The 24,563-nt window shown below is 40.1% G+C and overlaps 1 protein-coding gene across 1 annotated transcript; it reads right to left on the bottom strand.

The window, feature by feature from the left end:
- On the bottom strand, positions 1-20,662 carry LOC133789295 (fumarate hydratase 1, mitochondrial). Its single transcript, XM_062227096.1, has 18 exons — positions 20,506-20,662; positions 16,281-16,557; positions 16,060-16,177; positions 3,203-3,352; positions 2,984-3,094; positions 2,749-2,832; positions 2,561-2,659; positions 2,358-2,408; positions 2,231-2,280; positions 1,958-2,039; positions 1,740-1,834; positions 1,557-1,623; positions 1,386-1,436; positions 1,112-1,207; positions 722-820; positions 578-607; positions 419-484; positions 1-335 (listed from the first exon to the last, which is right to left on the bottom strand). Exons 2-18 carry the CDS (start codon positions 16,427-16,429, stop codon positions 249-251), a joined length of 1,485 nt encoding a protein of 494 aa, XP_062083080.1. The 5' UTR covers positions 16,430-16,557; positions 20,506-20,662; the 3' UTR covers positions 1-248.
- Between the last annotated feature and the right edge of the window lie 3,901 nt (positions 20,663-24,563).

A 24,563-nucleotide genomic window follows, 5' to 3' on the forward strand; every position in this document is an offset into this window, starting at 1 on the left:
TAGTGAAACCATAAAAACGATTTTATTATGAGCCAACTTTATTCGAAGACATTGTTAATCTAAAAATTGTGGGAGGCTTTTTCTTTATTAACTCAATCAGCCCCCCCAAAGCCACTCATGGTGAAAACCTCAAGAATATTGTTTTTTCAAAGTAATGAATAACACTGTTTTTGGGTTCTAATCTCCTTTATCTAACCCATGAAGAAAAATCTATTAGAAATTGGAAAATTTGATAATTAGCATTCCTGTCAATCTGAGGGACCAATCATCTTCTCGGGCACCACAAGATTATCGAATTCCTCAATGGATAGCACTCCGAGTTTTAATGCAGCTTCCTGCAAAATTGTTTGATAGTTAGTTTTAATTATAGCCATTCAAAAATGCATAGGAAGCCCTTAAAAGTGGCACAAATCATCACCTTCAAAGTAGTTCCCTCTTTGTGGGCTGTTTTGGCAACAGCAGCAGCGTTGTCATAACCGATTTTCTATAGGGGAGGCAGCAAAAATATTTGGAATCAAACAAAGTAAAATAGATTAAATGTAGATTTCTAGTAAAGAGGGCAGTGGTCAAAACTTACAGGGTTCAAGGATGTAACGAGCATCAATGACTGCCGAGAATATGGCCAAAGAGTGTCACCAACGGAATAATTCATTAGCTCTTCGGGAGTTAAACTATGGCATAACACAAGCAGTGTATCATTAACAAAAGCCAATCAACTAACCTCGTGAAGTAATTTTGCGATTCTCTCCTTATTAGCTCGAATTCCTCTAACACAGTTCTTTTCAAAAGAAGCAGATGCATCTCCAAGCAATCTCAGTGACTGAGTGGAGAGTTGGAGAAAAGTATCAGTTCGGAAGTGTAATTCTTTAATCTCGTAAATGGGAAAAGAATCTACACCAAGGTAACAAACAAGAAAAATACAATTCCAGAGGCTCGGCTCGGGCCCCACATTATTATGTGCCATTAAGCAACAATGTTTTTTTTAATACGGTCATAACAACAATTGAAATATCAACTAGTTCAAGAACCTTGATTCTAAAAGAAAGTAAAAATAAATAAGTGTTCACTTTCTTTGAAGTAAAAATTATGAGTGTTATAAAACAGAACTTACATGAAGGAGACCAGCAGCAATCATGGGTTTGTATACATTAAGTTCAAAGTGACCATTTGATCCACCCACTGTAATGGCCACGTGGTTGCCCATAATCTGTAACACAAAGGATAGACCACAACATGATACTGTGATACTAGTTAATGACATATCAAATGAAGCTTGATATAATGATACTTCTTGCTAAGTTTACAATAATATTTAGCAATTATCATCATCATCTTAAATCGGCTAAGTAACTGTTCACTGAAGACTCAAATACAGTTGAATTTACCTGAGCGCAGACCATCGTGATAGCCTCGCACTGAGTAGGATTGACCTTCCCCTGAAAACAAGCATGCCCGGTCAAAATGACAAATTTAAAGCAATAATAGATTCTTAAAATAATCTATAGTTTGCTTGGACTATCTAGCAACAACATCCAAGGGAAAGAAGGAGGATTTACAGGCATAATACTGCTGCCAGGTTCGTTCTCAGGAAGAATGAGCTCACCAAGACCGCATCTTGGACCACTGCACAAACAATTCATCGTAAAAATCTTTAAATGTGAACAAAGAAATAAGAATTTAAAAAAAAAAAAAAAAAAAAGCAAGTGCAACCACCAAAAAAAACAAAAAAGAAAAACAACCTTCCTAACAAGCGTATGTCATTAGCAATTTTCATTAGAGACGCAGCAATTGTGTTGAGGGCGCCACTAGACTCAACAAAAGCATCATGAGCAGCCTATTTAAAAAAAATTGCTTAGAACACAGCAAATTTAGTCAAAGGAAATCTTCAACAAGTGAAGTATTTCTTCCTTCTACATGTAAAATAAATAAACAAAATACATATTTACTGGAGACTGACCAAAGCTTCAAACTTGTTTTCTGCAGTGACAAATGGCAAGCCTGTTTCCTCAGCAACTGCAGCTGCTATTTTCACATCAAACCTGAACAACAACCAATAATGTGAACATCATCAAGCTAACCAAAGTAACACAACAAAACTTGTAAATTAGTCGATACGCAAGAGAAATGCAACACATATTTTCGTTTCCAAAATTTATGACAATAAATCTCACTTTCTATTCTCATTTTTAAGTGGAAATCACTATTGTTAGAATCTTAATACTTCACCTACCCCTTTTTTGTATTCAATCCTGTTCCTACAGCAGTACCACCTTGTGCAAGCTGCTCAAAGAACAAGTAATTAGTTATAACTGAAAGCTAAAATGAAAAAACTTAACAATTAACTATAGAATGCTAACCTGATACATGCGAGGAAGAGTGCACAGGACTCTGTCAATCCCGTACTTCACCTACATTAAAAAAATAGAGATATTAGATGACACTCCAAGGAACATGATTTTTTTGATACATCCGGATTAGAACCCCTTCCCCCTCCCACACACACTCCAAGGAACTAGATTTTGAGTATAAAAAATAATCATAATGAGAAAAGACGACTTACTTGTGTAGTATAGCCACTGAACTCTTGCCCAAGAGTTAGAGGAGTTGCATCTTGAGTATGCGTTCGCCCAATTTTACATATATCTTTGAACTCAACAGACTGGTTAAAATATTATTGGAAATTAGGAGTATTCAAATGCATCAAAATTTATGCCAGTTTGTTTTAAATGAAAACAACAGAAGCCAAACCTTTGAATGTAAAGAAGAATGCAAAGTTTTCAAACTTGGTAATACTCTCGAATTTATCTCTGTTGCAGCTGCAATGTGCATGACCTGAGAAAAGAATCACTCATTTATCAAAAAGGCATCAATAAACTGAATAAATTAACTTGAAAATGGTGTACTATTGCTTCAATTGTCCAAGCCATCACATAAAAGATAAAACAAAGGGCAAGGTCACTGTTGAAAAAAGATAAAAGCTTACAGTAGGGAATGTGTCATTGGAAGATTGAGATCTATTAACATGGTCATTTGGGTGCACAAACTTGTCACCACGCTTATGGCCAAGTATTTCAGCTGCTCTGTTTGCAATCACCTAGCACAGTACAGATCCAAAGGAATTTAGAAAAAGCTGCCAAAAACAAAATAAATAAGAAGAGCCCATTACAAGAAATAAGCAAGGAGAACATGAACCAGCATTTACCTCATTGGCATTCATGTTACTTTGGGTGCCACTGCCAGTCTGCCACACAACAAGTGGAAAATGATCATTTAGCTTTCCGTCAGCTACTTCTTGGGCAGCCTGCATAATGGCTTTCCCAATGGATGGATCCAGACCATATTCCATGTTGACCTGCAATACAATAATTTTAGAACACATTACTTTTAAAACTCCATTAAGTAAATATAACAAAAACGCAAAGCTTCTACAAGATCACAATCAAGATTGTTGTATTCCTCCCTTATTCTAATAGGACCTATCTACAATCTCTGTAGAACCCAGAAAACAGAATAGTAGAAACCAGAAAATAGAATAGCACGCAATAAAACAGTGAACCAATAATGAATAATCTGAAGCTTTGTTGAATGAAAAATATGCTATGAGTCTCATACAAACAGAGAGGAAAATATCCCCATGATGCCTAGAATCATCTCAATTCTTGCATAACTAATTACTAGCTTCCTTTTCCCACTAATAGGCTACTCAGTACCCAATTTGCCCTTCTAACCAACTAACACAAAATGACCCAGTTACCCTTGACCCTTCTGACCCGACCCCCTCCTAGTATAGGTGAACCGGATACTAGGCTTATCAAGCCTAACATTACTCCCGCCCAAGTTGTGAACCTTGTCCTCAAGGTTGAATGCCGGAAACTGACGTCGTATAGCTTCAAATTTCTCCCACGTAGCTTCGAAATCTGGCAGATCCTTCCAGCGGATAAGCACTTCAACACATTGGTCTGGAGAGGCTGGGTTCTGTCGGATATTCAGCACTTCAGCAGGTTCTACAATAAGTTCCAGGTCTGAAGTTAAAGTGGATGGGAGCGTGGTGGAAGAATGAGCAGTCCCGACAGCAGCGCGGAGTTGCGAAACATGAAAAACCGGATGGATGGCTGACGAAGGAGGCAAGTCGAGGCGGTAAGCGACTTTTCCAATGCGTTTCAGAACTGCGAACGGGCCGTAATATCTTGCTGCCAGCTTCTCATTCTTTCTGGTAGCCAATGATTTCTGTCGGTAGGGCCGCAATTTCACAAATACTTTGTCTCCCACAGCGAACTCCACCATTCGCCGCGACCCGTCCGCTCTTTCTTTCATTTTCTGTTGTGCTCGCAGCAGGTGCATTTTCAAGTCATCCAAGAATGCATCGCGCTCTTCCAGTAACTGGTCAACAGCCATCACATGAGTGGTACCTGCTGCGTATCGAATCAACGGTGGGGGGTCACGCCCGTATAAGACCTTGAATGGAGTGCAACCCAAGGAGGAGTGAAAAGTGGTGTTGTACCAATACTCAGCCCACGCTAACCATTTAGCCCAAGCTTTTGGACGGTTCGAAGCGAAACAACGAAGATAGGTCTCTAGGCACCTATTCACAACCTCGGATTGGCCATCCGTTTGGGGGTGATAAGAAGTACTATGGCGAAGTTCCATCCCTTGTAGTTTAAACAATTCTGACCAAAAATGGCTGAGAAAAATTCTGTCACGATCAGACACAATAGACAGCGGGATTCCATGCAACTTGACTACATGTGTAACAAACGCTTCAGCCACCATTTTAGCATTAAAGGGGTGCCGAAGGCCTATAAAGTGGCTGTATTTACTCAGCCTGTCCACCACCACGAATATAGTGTCTACACCTTCCGACTTAGGCAGCCCTTCTATAAAATCCATAGTCAACTCCTCCCAAACTTGTGCTGGCAGCGATAAAGGCTGCAATAAACCCCCTGGTGACATGGCTAAATATTTGTTTCGCTGGCAAATCTCACAAGAACGCACAAACTCCAAGATCCTAGCCTTCATTCCTACCCAATAAACATCTCCTTTTAGTCGTTGGTAAGTTCGCAGCTCCCCCGAATGGCCCCCTATGGGCGAACTGTGATACTCACGCAAAAAATGGGGTAACAAAGCTGAAGTGCTGGACAAAACTAAGCGGCCCTTGTACAGTATCCGTTGCTGGGATATTGAAAACCCAGCAATGACTTTTCCTTGCTCCAAATCTGCCTTAACCCGAGACAAAAAAGGGTCCGCTGCCACCTCACGATCAACTAGCTCCCAATCCAGCCATGTAGTAGATGTCAGTAAAGAACATTCCACATGACCGACCCGAGACAAAGCATCAGCCGCCCTATTTGTTTCCCCTGAGCGATATTGAATATCAAAATCAAATCCCAATAATTTGACTAACCACTTCTGATGTTCCGGAGTAACCAGCCGCTGTTCTAACAGAAATTTGAGACTTTTCTGGTCTGTTCGCACAATAAATCGTCGTCCTAGGAGGTAAGGTCGCCATTTGAGTACCGCTAGAACAATAGCCATGAGTTCTTTTTCATATATGGATTTCAGCCTCGCTTTGGGCTTCAATACCTGACTGAAATACGCTAATGGCCGTCCCTCCTGCATCAAAACAGCTCCTACGCCAAACCCCGAAGCATCAGTTTCAACCACAAACGGCTTGGTAAAATCTGGAAGTGCTAAGACAGGTACTGTGGTCAGCGCTTTCTTCAGTGCTTCAAATGCAGCAGAAGCTTCTTCGGTCCAGCCATATTGGTCTTTTTTGAGTTGGTCAGTAAGAGGTCTAGCAATGGCCCCATAGTTCTTGACAAACTTCCTATAATACCCTGTGAGCCCAAGGAATCCCCGCAGCTCTTTAATTGTTTTGGGCAGCGGCCAATCCAGCATAGATTGGATCTTAGAAGGGTCCACCGCCACCCCCTTGCCTGAAATAATGTGACCCAAATACTCAACTTGCCGCTATCCAAAACAGCACTTCTTGAAATTAGCAAAAAACTGGTGGTGAGACAATGTTTGCAACACGATTTCAAGATCTTTGACATGAGTTTCCTCATCCGGGCTATAGACGAGGATGTCGTCGAAAAAGACCAATACTCTTTTTCAAAGATGGGGCTGGAAAATGTCGTTCATCTGAGATTGAAAGGAGGCGGGGGCGTTGGTCAGTCCAAATGGCATCACTACAAACTCATAGTGGCCTTCATGAGTCCTAAAGGCCGTTTTATGGATATCTTCCGGCCGCACCCGAATTTGATGGTACCCCGAGCGCAAGTCAAGCTTCGAAAATACATGAGCCCCATGCAACTCGTCTATCAACTCATCAATAACTGGAATGGGGAATTTATCGGGTACCGTGGCTCTATTAAGGGCCCTATAATCCACACAAAACCTCCATCCGCCATCCTTTTTTCGAACCAAAAGAATAGGGCTCGAGTAGGGACTGTTACTTGGCTGGATCACCCTTGATTTCAGCATCTCTTGAACAATTTTCTCGACCTCATCCTTGATGCCATGTGGGTACCGATAGGGGCGAATACTCACTGGAGTGGTGCCGGGCTGAAGGACAATGGCGTGATCATGTCGTCTCGGCGGCGGTAGCGAAGTTGGTGTGTCAAAAACATGTTTGTACCGCTGTAAAAGTTGCTGTATCTCATCCGAATATGCTGCCAAGCCCGGAATAACCGAAGCGCAACCCAACTCGACCCAAACGCCTTGCCGCTCATGTTGGAGCAGCCGTACCATTTGTTTCAACGAAATGCAAGTCTTGTGAAGCAGAGGGTCTCCATGTAAAACCACGGGCTGATCCTGGATTCGAAGTTTCATCGTATGGTTCCTCCAATGGTGAGTGGTTTCCCCTAAAGTTTGCAGCCATTGGACGCCCAAGATAACATCAGTACTGCCTAGTTGCAACGGTAGGAAATCTTCGATTATTTCCAGTCCTTGCAAATGTAACGGCACCGAGCGACATATGCCTTCCCCCTTCACTGCTTGACCACTGCCCAGTTGCACTCCATAAGCATCAGTCGTGGATAATGGCAATGCCAATTTCTGGGCTAATTCCGTGGTGATGAAATTGTGTGTCGCCCCGCTATCCACCAAACCCACCACTTCGTGGCCCAAGATAGAACCCAAAATCTTCATAATTTTGGGGGACGTCAACCCGACCACTGCATTGAGAGAAACTTCCACCATGTGCGCCTTAGCCGCCTCCGTAGGTGCTGCAATGCCCAGAACCTCCCCAATCGGATCAGTGGCCGGTGCATCCACGGCCTCATCTTGAATAATCACCACCTGAACCTCCGCCTGCGAGCATTCGTGCCCTCGAGTCCAACGCCCGTCACATTTAAAGCAAACTCCCCTGCGTTTCTTCTCCTGGAGTTCGGTTTCAGACAGGCGGCGATACGTCGTGGACGTCGCCGGAGCCGCCGCTGGTTTAGGGCTAGTAAGAGTCGGGCTAGAAGAGGAAGAAGATGATGGAGAGATGACAAAAGTGCCCTTACTGTGTTCAGGTAGGGAGAGGCTGGTCAAAGGTGGTCGTGGATGTGCCCTAATGGGCCCACTAGGCCCAGTCCGAAAGCTTTTAGTGAAAGCTTGATTGGCTTCAATTTGCTCAGCCAATTCCATCGTGTGTAACAGCCCATTGGGCTCCAAAATTCTCAAAGGGGCCTGGATCTCTACTTTAAGGCCCTTCAAAAAAGCAGCCTGCAATGTGTAACATGCCGGCCTTGATGGCATGTTACAAGCTAGGATGGCGCTCGGTCAGATGCGCACGCGAGGGTGCAGGCTGGTGAGCATGCTGATGCCTAGTTTGTACGGCAGTGGCATTTTCGTAAATATCTTCAATATTGCCCGGAAATGGACGGGACTTGGTAGGTTCCATATTGAAGGGTCAATGAACGCAATGGTATGATCGGATTTGGGAGATTCGAAGAATTGGCGAGCTGGAAGCCAAATATGTCTCCCAAGCGAAAATCATATATGTTCCTGGTAGAAGGCTAAAAGCTCAGAAGGCTCTTTGTAGGGGGAGCACCTGGTGTCAGCTCTCCACCACCCCCTGGCGCAGGTGCGTCAAGTGAGCTACTACTAGTTGGGAGGACTAGTAGGGCGGGCATATGAGGACCACGAGGGGACTCATATGTCTCCATGAGTAGGAGTACTCATGGACATTACCGGGCCGCCCCGGTAGTGCGTCGAAGTGTGCTGCCAGAGGTTTAAGGGTACGGTTCCCTTGGCTTGCCGGGATGCCGCTTGCATGGAACGTGGCCCAAACCCTCGAGAGATGTCGTGGTGCGCCATGGCCACGAATCTCGACACGAGATGGCACGAGAAGTCATTCGTGGGACTTGTTAGCATGCAAGCATTGAAGGGTGCACTATGCTTGAGTAGGACAGAGGTCCAGTGTATGCTACTAGTCTGGCAGCCAGTCTCGAGGGCCTGCCAACATGCATGATGGTATGGTGCCTTGAGGATTGGACTATGGACGTATGGGAGTCCTTGGTCTGTGACGTGAGCTAATCGGATAGTATCGAATGGGGCATGATGAGAGGTGTTGGCACGTCAACTTGGTGTTGGCTCTTGGCCACACATGCTACCTTGACTTGCGAATGTCTGGGTGAGCATCGGTGTTGGGATTTGCCTTGCCATAGTGAGAACCTATGGATAGTGTGAGTGTCTTGGCTAGATAGCCTTGATGCATGATTGCACTCATAGATGCTTGAGAGCATGACTCAGCAAGAGTTGTTCAAGAGACGGAAGTGTGCAGAGGCACACGGTCGCGCGAAAAATGTGCCCATTGTTATTCGAATGGCTGGAAGGCTGACCTTGGCTCAGAGGAATCAAGGTGCCGCACAGGCATTTCCGCTGTCAAAATGTCAGCCCGTGACAGTTGGTATCAGAGCCAGGTTCATCTCAAGTTGGGGTGAACCTAGTTGGCCCATCCTAGAAAGGATGTAGGCGTGCTGAAGGACCATAAAGGTCTGGATGCTTGGACAGATGTCGTTGAGCCTTTTAGTCACCTAGAAAGGATCAGTAGGCTGAGACGGGATGAGACTTGGTTGCTCTTCTTCGTGGGAATACTGGACATCCTAGAGAGGGGACAAGTTATGGCTGCTTCGAATCAAAGTTCAGAGATGCTAGAAAGACAACAACCACGTGCAATTGTGGAGAGGTGCTACAAAAGAGTTGGAACTCATTGACATGAGACAAGGTTTGATCGAGAGGTCAAGGTTTTATGCTTGGTTCACTAGTTCAGGTTCGCCTGAGTGACAGTGTAAGTCGCGTGAAGCGCTATTGTTGAAAAGGGAACTTGTACGCAAGAGTGAGTGAGCATAATAGTGGCTGTCAGACGCTTGTCAGTCACGACAGAAGTCGAGAGTGGACAGCTTTGGGGAACTAGATAAAGTTGAGCATGGAATGCTTCAGTTGCTACTTGTGTGCCAAATGGCATCACAGGGAGACCAAGGTGGCCGTGGCCGCGATCGTCAGAGGGCAGTCGTACTTGGAAGTGTTGGCATGTTTACTTGTTCTGGTCCGGAGGGGAGGCGCCGAGACAATTGAGTGGGACGTGTTGGCTCACATAGATGTTATCTTGGGTGAGCAACACTAAGGCATTGTAAGATATGCTATGTTATGGAATATATGCATCAAAGGCCAGCAGGGCCGAGTAGACCGCGCGCAGTGGTCAGAATAGTACTAGAGTTTCGAGAGCGCTGGAGGGCTGTGTCAGGGAAACTTAGTACTGCAAGAAGGCTTAAGGAGGTAGAGATGGTGCTTGAGTTTAAATGTGGGCCGGAGGGCCTTGCTATTGGGACTTAGTGACCATAGAAGCCGAGAGAAGCTGCCCGGAGGGGCGAGATGCTAGTATAGAGCAAATGGATAACTATGTGGACAGTGCATGCATAGGGGAATCGACAGTGGTGCTACACGAAGTAGTTGACTCGAGAGTCACATCCTACGGGGGGCACTTCTAGATTTGTTGTGTGCATGAAGACTTGGGGCGGTCAGACGTTCTTGCGTGTGGGCAAGTTGTCGAGGACGCCAACAGTTGAAGTGGGGGAGAGACCTTCACGGTTCAAACATCCAAATAGCAGACCGATGTTCCATTACAAAAGCATCGAGATGAGTTATCATGGAGATCGTTAGTTGTTCAAAATGTAAAATCAAGGAGACTCAGAGACAAAGACAGAGCCAGTTACCTAGGGTGAAAGTCGTCAGGACTCAGGTACTAAGGTAACATCAGTGCAACGTTTGCTTAAGGTGAAAGTCAACAAGACTCAGGTACTAAAGTAACGTAGATATGTCGAGGGGCGAAGAGTCAGAATGGCCGAGACATTAGTTCAACATAATCTTCAAAAGTGATAAATGGAACGAGGGACCGCACGAGAAAAGCGGTTAGCTTGCGAGCTATACCTTGAGAGGTACACCTCGAGAAAAGAAGTTATTCCCAAGTTGAAGTGGGGGAGCCCACTAATTCATATGTTCGAAGGGTCAGGGTACTTGTTCAGTTTTGGTGTGTGAATCTAGAGAGAAACACAACAACAGATGGGTTGTACAGTGCGAAGACATGCATGACTGATGCGAGTAGGTCAGGTGACCAATTGAAACTGCAGATAGACAATATGCATGGGCGTAGGCTGAGACCAAGATTGGGCAGGTTTTGCAGCATGTTATGGGACATGTTTAGTGTTTTATGGGGACACGTGTTTATGGGAACACAAGCCGAATGATTCAGAGAACATATGCCGAAGGGAGATAGCGGATTGGGACAACTTCAGATCTCAAGAGTGAGGTAAAGTGCAGTCAAGCTTGTCAAGATTCAACAGGTCGTCTAGAGTTAGGCAAGGTTGATTTGGGGGCAGAACTTGAGGCACGATGCTGAGAGTCAGCATGAGCACGAGCCAGAAGGCAATGCAGTGGTTTCGAATGATGTCAGATCATTGACCACATTGTAGAAGCTTAGAGGAGCAGTGATGCTTATGGTCAGGAGTGGCCATTTCACATCAAGCCTTGGGTATGCAGTAAGGCCGGAGGGCCAAAAGTCTGGGAGACTACTTCGCAAAGTTTGTGTGCAAGGATGCACTAGATACTGCATAAGGCTATAGTTGGCATGTGTGCCACGTTGAAGAGAGACATGCCTTCAATGGAAGGATGTTTCGTAGGTGCCGTTGGGAACGGTTGGTTTGCGAACCTCACCTTGAAGGGTGCACCTTAATTTCGTCCTTGTCAATAAGAGAGTAGGCATTGGAAAATTGGCGGGAAAGCAACAATCAAAAGATGTGTTGGCTTTGGGGTCAGTGTTCCAAGGGCTGCTTGGTTGACTGGAGGGACATCGTGATGGACTCGGAGGAGTTCATGTATGCAAGGAGTATTCAAGTGCAGCGGCATTACTTCATGGGAGCATTCTGAATAGCGAAGGTGGCATGGGGTCCGGGATCGAGTCCAAGGGTGGACGGGGGAGATCATCACCAAGTTGGTGGTTCTACAGTGGTAGAGGGACTAGTGCCGACTCAAGATTCGGAAGAAGCATGGAGTGAGCTTAGGAGTCGAGGCAGGAAGATTAGCCAGCGGTCTGTCGATGAGGGCATCGACAATTGAAGTGTGGGAGAGTGTAACATGCCGGCCTTGATGGCATGTTACAAGCTAGGATGGCGCTCGGTCAGATGCGCACGCGAGGGTGCAGCCTGGTGAGCATGCTGATGCCTAGTTTGTACGGCAGTGGCATTTTCGTAAATATCTTCAATATTGCCCGGAAATGGACGGGACTTGGTAGGTTCCATATTGAAGGGTCAATGAACGCAATGGTATGATCGGATTTGGGAGATTCGAAGAATTGGCGAGCTGGAAGCCAAATATGTCTCCCAAGCGAAAATCATATATGTTCCTGGTAGAAGGCTAAAAGCTCAGAAGGCTCTTTGTAGGGGGAGCACCTGGTGTCAGCTCTCCACCACCCCCTGGCGCAGGTGCGTCAAGTGAGCTACTACTAGTTGGGAGGACTAGTAGGGCGGGCATATGAGGACCACGAGGGGACTCATATGTCTCCATGAGTAGGAGTACTCATGGACATTACCGGGCCGCCCCGGTAGTGCGTCGAAGTGTGCTGCCAGAGGTTTAAGGGTACGGTTCCCTTGGCTTGCCGGGATGCCGCTTGCATGGAACGTGGCCCAAACCCTCGAGAGATGTCGTGGTGCGCCATGGCCACGAATCTCGACACGAGATGGCACGAGAAGTCATTCGTGGGACTTGTTAGCATGCAAGCATTGAAGGGTGCACTATGCTTGAGTAGGACAGAGGTCCAGTGTATGCTACTAGTCTGGCAGCCAGTCTCGAGGGCCTGCCAACATGCATGATGGTATGGTGCCTTGAGGATTGGACTATGGACGTATGGGAGTCCTTGGTCTGTGACGTGAGCTAATCGGATAGTATCGAATGGGGCATGATGAGAGGTGTTGGCACGTCAACTTGGTGTTGGCTCTTGGCCACACATGCTACCTTGACTTGCGAATGTCTGGGTGAGCATCAGTGTTGGGATTTGCCTTGCCATAGTGAGAACCTATGGATAGTGTGAGTGTCTTGGCTAGATAGCCTTGATGCATGATTGCACTCATAGATGCTTGAGAGCATGACTCAGCAAGAGTTGTTCAAGAGACGGAAGTGTGCAGAGGCACACGGTCGCGCGAAAAATGTGCCCATTGTTATTCGAATGGCTGGAAGGCTGACCTTGGCTCAGAGGAGTCAAGGTGCCGCACGGGCATTTCCGCTGTCAAAATGTCAGCCCGTGACACAATGCAGCCTCCCCCATTGTCTCTACCGAAGCAGCAAGAGCTTCAAATTGTCGACGATATTCTTGAACCGAAGTGACCTGTTGGAGGACAAAGAACCGATCATAAACGGACCCCTCATGGGTGGGACGAAATCGCCGGAGGAGTAGAAGTTTCAACTCCTCCCACGTAGGAATGGGTCGCCGCTGATTTTCCCAGCGAAACCAAGACAGAGCCACTCCTTCAAGGCACAAGACCGCCGCTTCCAGTTGCTCGGCCGGAGACAATCGCTGTAAATTAAAGTAGCGCTCCGCACGATAAGTCCAATCATCTGGGTCATCTCCCGTATAAACTGGCAATTCGATCTTCCGAGCCCGAAATTCAGATCGTCTATCCCCACCATCCACCACACGGTCGGAGGAAGCGCCCCCGCCAGTCGCCACAGACCCCTCGCCGGAAAGACGACGCCCCGAACCAGGAATACCGTGAGACCCTTCGCGAAGAGAAGCAAGCTCATCTGCCACCCTGCCTTGGGCAGTAACCAAACGATCCAACACGTCCTTCAGAGAGCCCAGCTCCAACGCATGATCCTTAAGCAGCAATCCATGATCGTTGAGCTGGTTTTGGACACTGGATAAGGCCGATTCAACACCCACAACACGAGTCTCCATTCTCGTCGATACCGGCATACACCGAACGCCGGTCCTGGCTGCTGATACCAATTAATAGGACCTATCTACAATCTCTGTAGAACCCAGAAAACAGAATAGTAGAAACCAGAAAATAGAATAGCAAGCAATAAAACAGTGAACCAATAATGAATAATCTGAAGCTTTGTTGAATGAAAAATATGCTATGAGTCTCATACAAACAGAGAGGAAAATATCCCCATGATGCCTAGAATCATCTCAATTCTTGCATAACTAATTACTAGCTTCCTTTTCCCACTAATAGGCTACTCAGTACCCAATTTGCCCTTCTAACCAACTAACACAAAATGACCCAGTTACCCTTGACCCTTCTGACCCGACCCCCTCCTAGTATAGGTGAACCGGATACTAGGCTTATCAAGCCTAACATATTCTCTTGAAAATAAAGGGGTTATCAAGATGCGGTTCTCTCCCAGTGATTTCATTGACCTTAAGTTTCATCATAATCCCCGACTTATGTCCGTGGTGGATATTAGGCGAGAAGAATACAGAATAGTTAGGCCAGCTACACCTTTGCCCAGACCATTCTTCGTAGAGCTAGGCAATTAACAATGGCTTGGGCTTCAGTAGGATTAACTCTAGCAAAAACAATGGTGTCATCGACAAACATCAAATGGGAGATGGGAGGAGCATTCCGGGCAATCTTGACGTCGTGCAAAGTACCTTTGTCCTATTCTCTCAAAATAATTCTAGATAACACCATGTTGCACATGATGAAGAGAAAAGGAGATAAAGGATCCCCTTGTCGGAGACCTCTCTGTGGGAAGAACTTCTTCAGAAGCATTCCATTAAGCAAGAAAGAGTAATGTGTCGAGGTAATACAAGTCATGATAAGAATCTGAACCTGATCACTGAAACCAAATGCCTTTAAGACTTTGTCAAGGAAAGGTCATTCCATTCTATCACAAGCTTTCATCTATCCACTTTGATGGCCATCAAGCTTCCTTTCCCTTTCTTCTTTCTAATTCTGTGTACCAGTTTCTGAGTTAGAATAGAAGATTCAGCTATCCATCTTCCTGGTATGAATGCTGACTAAAATGGGCATATCAATTTATCCATAACTCCACGAAGTCTTCTAGTAATGATTCGAGTAATCACCTTATACACAAAGTTGCACAACCTAATCGGTCTAAGCTTGTCAACAGAGTCCACTCCATCCACTTTAGGAACCAAGCACATATAGGTGTAATTCAGGGACAAGTCAAGATCACTTGAGCAGAAGAAATTATGGATAGTCCCAACCACATCAGAGGCAATAGAGTCCAACTTTTCCGATAGAAGCACCCCAGCATGTCGTCGGATCCTGGGGCCTTTAGGGGGTGCATCTTGAAAACATGACTTTGTATCTCCTCTTCTGAAGGAATGGCTTCGAAACACTCATTCTCCTCTTGCGTAATGGTTAGTTGGATTAAAGTGTCCAACTCATCAGTAATTTATGGTCGATTAGTGGAGAACACCCCCATGAAATGCTTATTGGGGATGTTGCCCATATCTTTGTGTTCCTCCCTTAGGACTCCGTTTGAGTCTTTCAGAGCCAATATATGGTTTCGCCTTCTAATTAGCGTGGAAGAATTTTGAGTTACAATCCCCATTAGCTAACCATGACTCTCTTGATTTTTGTCTCCACATACTTTCTTTCCTTTTCCATAACTCCACCATTTCATTATGGATGTGAGCTACCTCAAGCAAGGAGGAGTCATTAGACACCTGACCCTGCAGCTCCTAGAGCCTGTTCTCAAGGTTTTTTAGCCTGGTATCACAGTTTCCAAACACCTCTCTGTTCCAGCCTTGGAGAGCCCTTCTCTTGTTTTCCATTCTTCTAGAAAATGACTGCCTCCCCAACGATCCACACTCCTTTTTCCACGCCTTCTCGATAACCCTTAAGCAGGAGTCGTCTTGGAACCATGCATCATAGAATCAAAAAGGTTGATAACCTCTATTATGGTCCATTATAGTATTAAGTAAGATCGGTCCATGGCAGACGTAGAGATGGGAAGGTTTCTGAGCCCTGCCTTCAGACAACACATAAACCAGTCTCCTGAGACAATAGCTCTGTCTAGTATTTCTTTAATTAATTCACTTGAGAACCTCTTACTCTGTCTGCCACATGAACCTGTTTCCATGGTATCCCAAGTCCACACCTCCAACATCACAAAGGAGGTCAGAGAGTATGCGTGTAACACTTTGAGTCGATTTCCTTCCTCCACTTTTCTCACAATCTCTAAGGAGGACATTCAAATCCCCAATAAGCAGCCCATTGTCAATGAAACAGTAACAGACACTTAAACTCCTCAGGGAACTCGCAAGAGTAAACCCAAAACTATACTTGAAAGAAACGCCTAAGGGACACTTGAATGAATATTAAATGCTGCTAGTTTTATGAAGATTCACCCAAGCTAGGAATAAATGAGAGGTTTAAATGTAAGAACTCAAGTAGTTAGACACCGTAGAGAATGCTCTCTAAGTTGGATCCCCAACACTTCACCATCAACGGGAGGAAATCAGATGTTTCGACAATCAAGATTAAAGTTCGCAAATTTACACCTAAACTCCTAAAGGGTAAGCAGTAAAAGACTAAAAAGGCGTACCTTGGCAGCACATTTCTTAAGGGTCCCAAAAGCCCGAACAATGGGTTCAGGCATACGCTCACGCTCTCCGCCAATATCGAAATTCTGCAACGATCTTTGAGTTTGAGCACCCCACAACCTAAAATACACACACATAGATAGCACAATTAGTATTTCCCGTTTGACAGAACCTGAAATTGATTGATTGATTGATTAATTTTCATTGGAGCAGAAGACGAAACTTGTCTGAGGGAACAAGGATGGGTCCAAAAGTGTCTCTTTCTTCTCTAAATGAGGTAGAGTAGAATCTCAAAGAGGTAGCAAAACGTAAAACTCCAATTGTTGTCGTTGATCTAGTTGATAGTCGTCGTGAGATGGTGTACATCGCCATGGCTAATGAGTAATGGCGCTCTCCAAGATTGGAGCGGAGAAGAAGAAAGTGAAACGAACGAGGGCGAGAGAGAGCTCAATACACAATGGGTCCCTTCCTTTTGTTATTGGGCAGCTTGCTGACCTGACCTGAAGACGCCCCAAAAAAAAGTACACACACATTAATAAAGGTCACACTTACTAACACTACACTAATAAAGGTCACATAACACATTAATATATACAGAATTTTATACACATTTAGTTGAAATATATGAGCAAGAGGATACAACTAATACCACTTTAGGTTTTTAAAAATGTTTTCTTAGGCTTATTTAATGAAGTATAGGTTGTATATTGCACTACTGTTCGGCTACTCACCATATGCATCTTAGCTCCCGAGAAAAAAAAACATTAATATATGTCACTTCAAAAACATAATGACTAATAACTGTATAATGTGAATGGTTCATACAGATATATAAAAACATTAAGATTATATTAATAAAATAAATGATACGACAGAGCACTTTATTCTAACTTACACCTATGAAAGCCCACTTAAAACACACAAACACAATGTTCATACACTCAAACCAAACCATAATAACACACCAAATTGCCAGCCACTTACAAATTTTGAAAAGTTCTCAGTTTTCATCAGCTATTTTTAGAGCACCAAAATAAGAGAATCATCCGCTAAAATGTTTCACAGAAGCTACTTTCGGCATATACTAAAAGTTAACATACATAGACATATTAAGTAAAGCCCATTAAAGGAATAGTTATTCATATAGTAATAATAGTTGATGCATCAATTATGTAGAAAGGCATCGAACCATCTGAATCCAAATCAAAATTAAATTTTCTTCACTGTTTGAACAAATATTGTCCTCTACAGCTCCACCAATATTCCCAATCTCTCTGTTCCTGACTGCCTTCCACTCTGCAACACTCAAAGCCAAGTTTTTCTCTTCTTTAGTCTTTACATTCAAGGTAAACACTTCCTTCTTAGTTGCCTGCTCTAATATACATTAACATTGATACCTATTATTTTGTAATCACTGAAAATATGAGATTATACTATGTCTACCATAAAAATCTGTAGTTAAGTACAATTCTAGTTCTCTCCTTCTCCAACAACAAATGAAATAATTCTCGAGAACATTGAAAATTGAAATCATATCCTAAACTTAAATATTCAAGTTATGGGTTGATCACTAAAACAGATCCACCAAATAAAATTAAGCAAACCTTTCATTGAAATATTCTTCACAAATAAAAGTTTCCACCATTAATAAATTTTGTAAAGCAACTTTTCATTACATTTTACTTTGCTTACAATCAAAATGCACAAAACAATAGTACATCAGGAAAGTATATCTGCAATAACAGCAGAATACACATCTAGAGGGACCCCTCCATTCCAAGACATGTAACTTTGGCTCTATGGAATACCATGCTAGTTTGGGTGGATATTTTGGCTTTTTATCTCTATCTACAAAGGCATTCCAATTTTACAAGAAAGCAACCGTAGAAGGAACTCAAATCAGTTTCTGAAGATCAAAAGAGAAAGACCAAATTGGTTTCAAGTGGTTCTTATTTTCAAGCATGGAGAGTTTATTGGCAGCAGGACATTGTACTCCCTGGAATAGCTCTGGCGTTGTTATTCTTCACAGTCCTCAGATGAAACTAACTTAGAATACAGCACATTTGGAACATTAATAACAGCAAACTTAGAATGGGAAGGAATTGCAGCATTTGAGATTGGAATAGGTGGTGGAGTGAGTGCTCTAATTGGAATTGATGATTTTGCATCACTACTACTAGTCTCAGTCTTTGATGAATAAAGCTGCCTAGGACTACAAGAACTACCATTTCAGAGAGGCTCATTTTTAATCTCAAGTGTATACACATTTCATAAGACAACAGAGCATGCAAATGTTATCATAATACTAATGCTTATAGTTTCCTCTTGGAAAATACCAACCTATGCAAAAGAGAAACCCATAAAAAACAATAAATGCTATAAATATATATATAAAAAAATTTATACGAACAAATCAAAACTCCATGGAAGAAAATAAACCCCACAAATTCAGCCTCTAACAGGCACACAAACATATAAATATATATAACGTTGAGAGTGAAACCAGAATACCGTATGGCTAATGGCAAGAACAAGAGAGGAGAAGGAGATTATGTGAGTTGTGGACGGGGTTGTTGCTTTGTCAAGCTAACAATCACACTGGCGAGGAGAAGGAGATGATCTCCTGAGGTGAGATGGGAGGAACATACTCGTGTGAAATGTGGCAATTTGATTAGATTATGATATTATTATTAGATTAGATCATAATAGATTAGATTATAATATTATTGATTTTAGGTTTTCTATTTTACAGCACAAAAAGTAAAATAAATTGGAATATATAGTTTTCAAAAACAATATAACAATCAGATATTTAGGTGGGTTACACAAATTTTGAGCTTTTTTTTTTTATATAAAATCATAAGATCAAATCACAATCCATTAAGTTATGGATTTATTTTCCATTGTTTTTGTACAAAAATTAGTTTAAGCTATTGTTTTATTATAAATAAAGTTTTGTTAGTTACCTGATTTTTTTCATAAATTTTTAAATTTTTCCATAAAATTTAGAAAAAATGTAATCTTATATTTTTACAAATTATAAGTGTGAAAGCCATAAAACTGAAAAAAATCCCTTAACAAAAACCCAGAGGCTGGTTGGTTCGCTATTGAAAAAGTATATTTTCAAGAATCTGAATTTAGTATCTAAAACTATGATGGGTTACTGTATTTGTAATTGTAACTGTTTTTGAGTTTCAAAAAGCTGAATCAGAGATTAGTTGAAAATTTGAAAATATAAAACTTGAACATAGGATTGGATGATTGGCAGAATTAAATCTAAAATCAGTTTTAATTTTTAAAAAAAAACTAAATTAATAGGTTGAATTAAATTCATGACATTGGCATCAACTTAATATTGGTAAAATATTTTATTACTAATAAAGTGAATTCATTTATTCTTTGCAATCTAAATATCAATTATCACAATGTTTTATATTTCAAAAAAAAAAAGACAAAGTATGCTAAAAAGGTTTAATAAAAATCATACATGTAACAATAATCCAATTCAAGAACCAAATTCATTCTTTGGTTATCAATTCATAGAACCAAGTCATCATGGAACATCATAACTCAGCAAGCATGTGCTGTCTTTTAACTCTATACTTAAATAAAATCCAATTGCAGTTACTAATCAGGAAGACTTCTGCTCCATAGATAACTCAGTCTTAAGTCCTAATTATTATACAAGGAAGAGCATTTGAAAGCCTAGACAGTTAATGAGTTCAAACTTGCAACAAGTCCATATAGTAGAACAAATAAATCAATTGTTATCTATAGAATAATGCTCAAATCCTTGAGTCTTTACAAAACTTAAAATGATGACAAAGCTTCAAATATTTGCAATTTATAGACCAATTTTTTCACAATGTATATTGATGATCATGATTAATTATGCAAACAAACTATTTTTGAATAATCTGATCGCTGCAACAGAAAGCACTTATGACATACAATTATTATTAAAGAAATTTGGAAACAAATTAATATTTATAGTTATTATTGTGATCCTTTTATTGGATCTTGAGTATCTAAACTTCAGTGGTATATTTAGTTAACCCAACCTGTAATTTGTATGTTTAAGCACGTAGCTTGTAACAACTATCTTCATTAAGGGTAATTAATTATTAACAGGAAAAGATACAGAAGGTCCCCTATCTTTTTGAGGCATATTAACGAACATATTGTGTGCAACCGAGGATAGAAAGGAAACAACAAAAAACATATCAAATCCGTGTCACACTGAACCACACTAAGAACAAATCAGAGAAAACTATACCTAAACCTTGGCATCAATATAGCAAGAAATCAAGAAAAAGCTTTGAAAATAATACCGTGTTTCTGTGAAGAAAAATTAATCATCAAACAAGTACACATAACATCATATGACCAGCGAGGACTTTGATCAAACAAGTAGAAAGCAATAAAATTTTCAAAATTCTTTTACATACCGGACTCCGATATAAACTTTCTCTTGTTCAAAATGCCATGGATTTGAAAGGAAGCTCAACTCCAACGACAGAATTGGTAGTGGAGAAGAAGACGAGCCAGGGCTGCGTATTGAGTCCGCCTAGTTATGTCGTGAGTTCGAGTCAGAGATCGTGTACTGACAAAGGTGCTATATATATTGCATTAGTCCGTATCGGTAGGGCTGTTTTTACAGCCGTTGATGAGATATCCAACGGCCAGGATTTTTGTGGGCCCGTGGGAGTTACGGTAGTGCATTGGGTATGTGAATATTGCATCATTGTTCCAATAGTCCCACGTGGGTTAATCTTTTCTCTAAATTCAATAATATAAAGTAAGGGTTTTCGTGGTGTGGTTGGTGCGTTTTTTCTCTAACTTTTTGGATTGCACTGTATATGCGTTTTGAACAATTTTTCAAACCGCAACATGTACCATATAGACCTCAAATCGCATAAATCGCACCGCAAAAATACGGTGTGGTGCAGTGCGGTTTTGGTGGTTTATACCTATCGCCAAATAATTTAATAATTAAATATTATAATTAAGAAAGATTCATAATAAATCTCATAACCATAAAGTGTTTAACAAAATAATTAAATGTACAACAAGCTAATAAATTTTAAGCAAAACAATAAAAATATAACAAACTAATAACAAATAAAAATGTAATATAAAAGTAAATATTATTTTAATTAAGGAGGAATATCTTTAAATTGAAGTAGAATATGTGTAAGCATCCTATGAAACATTATATTTCTTTCTAGATATTGTGTATATTATATTATACTATATAAATATTTATGCATTAACTTTAAATTTAGTAAAATTAAAAAAAAAAAAATTAATATATATAATAATGCGGTGTGGCGTGGTTTGAACTGCATTTATAAAATTTAAAACCACAAACTGCACCGCACCGCGCAGGTTGGCAAAAATACAAACCGCAACCGCATCGCGAAGGGTTCTAATCCGCAAATTGCGGTGCGGTGTGGTACGGTGTGGGGGTTTATGCGGTGTGGGCGGTTTTATGAACACCCCTAATATAGAGTACCTATTCAATTATTAATATTTATCATTCTTTAAAAAATTTATTCTAAATTATTGATCTTTATATTCTAATATTAGATACAAGTAAATATGTACATCTGTTTAGTTTATTTATAGAATTTATTAATTATTTTTATTAAATTTATATTAATGTCATATAAATTTTAAATAAATATCATATTTTAATCAAATAATTTATTTATTTTTGTTTAAGTTTATGTTTGTTCTAGATTTTGAATTTGGGAATGACAACAAAATAATATATATTATATGTTTAATGTAATATTAAATATTATACGTAGATTTTAAATTTAAGTTTCTTGCTAGTTTTTTTAAAAAAAGTAATATGTTGCTAATTAACATTAGATTATATTATATATTTAGTATGATATTATTCTAATAAGTGAGTTTAAATTTAATTAAATTTTATTTAAGTTACAAAACGTATGATTTTATTATTTTTAAATAATTATCATGGTAAAATATCTCAAAAATATCATATTTTAATTTATTTAATTATTTATTATTTTTAAATAATTATCATTGTATACTATCTAAAAAATATTATATTTTAATTTGTTTAATTATTTATTATTTTTAAATAATTATCATTGTATACTATCTAAAAAATATCCTATTTTAGTTTTTTATTTTATTTAAGTTTAAGTATTTACAAATTACCGTTAAATATAAGAATATTCCGTTAAAGTTAACATTAAAAAAATAAAAAATTGTTAAAATCAATAATTTTCGTTATCTACACACTTATTATATAGAAGAGATGTGTGGATATGTGAATATTATTCCAAATTAATCTTTGAAAAAATTATTCTAAATTATTGATCTTCAACTTATTTTTCTAACATATTTTAGATGTTATCAGATGTTTATGTGGTGTGGATGATATTGAAATTGTTGGAGGTGGTTGTAAAAAAAGAGATATCAAAGTTTTAACAAATTAGTGAGTATTAGTTAATCGATAAATTTTCAAATAGATTATGTATATTAATCAAAAGATTTTCCACCCTCTCCAATAATTTTTAAATAGATTATGATGTTTTGCAATCATATTTTGAAATGTACGCTATAATAATATATTTTAAAATACAAAATATATTTGGATCTCTAAGTGTTAATTACTTATGAATTACTCGTGTTACATGTAGAATACACAAAGAGAAGAGGTGGATTGCTTCTCATCTTATTTTAGAATAATCACAATGTTCACGCGGACATAAGCTATTGGTGTAAAAAACACCCTTACCCATGGGGCCTAAAGCAACCCTTACACAATAATTTTTCTATATATTTATATAGAATGACTTTTATTGTATTTTTTTTAATTAATATATTTTTGGTTTATTTTATATCACCATAGAAGTATCATTTATGTAACGTCCTACTGCTCAAGGATCGTTACGGTGTGCATTTTAAACAGTGTTAAACTCGCTAACCAAGTCATTTGGCCATAATCGTATAACTAAATGTGATTAACGGTTTAGGGTTAAAAATTTTGGTTAAAGATACAACGTTTCACTAAAACGTTTACTGTATACATTGGGATCCCAAAATATATTTTAAAGGTTAATTACAATAATAGATTTACAACCAACCGACATAGGCGGCAAAATAGGGTTTAACCCTAGTTCCTCTTTAAACCCTCGGTCGTGGTGGTCGAGCAGCTGCATATGTACACATCGTCACCTAAGTTCTCCAATTTAAGGATGGTCAAACTTTCTTTTGTCTTTACCTGCACCACATAACACCCGTGAGCCGAGGCTCAGCAAGAAAACTCAATATGCTCATGAACATGTAATAACATGTCACTGAATCATAATAGCATGCCTAGCAATAATAAGTCATATTCATGCATGCAAGTAAGTTCAAGTAAATGATTGTGGGCCCTGCCCTCCTGTATGGATGACTATCAAGTCAATCCTAAGTAAATATCACTAATGATTCTGGTAATCATACTTGGCCTTGCAGCCCATTCAGATGAGTGAACATCAATAATGATTCTGGTAATCATGTTGGGGCTTGCAACCCATTCAGATAAGTAACTAATAAGTCACGAACTTAAACCAGATAAGTAACTAATAAGTCACAAACTTGAACCAGATAAGTAACTAATAAGTCACAAACTTGGGCTCCGCACCCTAAGCCATGTGACACTACGATCACCTAAGTCTTTTGGCTCTGGCTCTAAGTAACTTGCCTTTAGACTAGACAAGCGCTTTTGTTTTCATCGAACTTAGGGTCGGTCAAGCATTTCATACTTATGTTGATAATGCTTATGTAGATTAGGTCTAATCTTTTCGGCTTGCGTTAAACACGCTAATACCGTTATTGACTCATAAGTCAATTCCATACGACCAGTGCTCAGTACTACTGTCGAACTTGACTAATAAGTCACAGCTTCACAGTCAATATGATGGACCCAAAACGGGTATGTTTTAAAAATTTATACTCACAAGCGCACGAATCGTATATTGAATATAGTGTTCGTGTAAGCACGAGATCGAACCCAAAAGAGTTGTCTAAAATCGAAAAGAAAACTATTTTAAACCAAAATTAACAAATTCTAACCTAGCTCCAAAAATTGAAGAGATTTTTGAATGATGAAAATAAAATAAAATACAATAATATAGAAATTAAAGACAATATATATTACTAAATTAATAATTGTAAACAAGATGGTAAAATAAGATTATTAAGGATTAGAATCCACAAAATATAAGTTCAATAATATTTATAAGTACATTGATTCCCAAGTTTTAGTGATAGTTAAAATAAATCAAACTATCATTTTCCAAATAGATTTATAATTTTAAGCACAAATTACTTCTAAAAAGATAAGATTTTTCTTCACTTTTCAAAATTATAATTTTAAAGCATTTAATGTAAATCAATTTAATGAAATAACAAATAAATCAATGAATATTATTTATAAGGCAAAACATAATATTTTTGTTCTAAGCATGGATGTGTACAGTTT

This window comes from Humulus lupulus, chromosome 7 (assembly GCF_963169125.1).
Source record: "Humulus lupulus chromosome 7, drHumLupu1.1, whole genome shotgun sequence".
In the NCBI taxonomy this organism is placed as follows: Eukaryota; Viridiplantae; Streptophyta; class Magnoliopsida; order Rosales; family Cannabaceae; genus Humulus; species Humulus lupulus.

What these genes read in the sequence shown, in the direction of transcription:
- LOC133789295 (XM_062227096.1), bottom strand. Translation starts at nt 16,429, where the DNA reads ATGGCGATGTACACCATCTCACGACGACTATCAACTAGATCAACGACA. An exon ending in TTGCTGCTGGTCTCCTTCAT is followed by an intron (nt 821 to 1,111) that starts GTAAGTTCTGTT and finishes CTCTCCACTCAG; the next exon opens with TCACTGAGATTGCTTGGAGA. An exon ending in TCGTTACATCCTTGAACCCT is followed by an intron (nt 485 to 577) that starts GTAAGTTTTGAC and finishes CCTCCCCTATAG; the next exon opens with AAAATCGGTTATGACAACGC.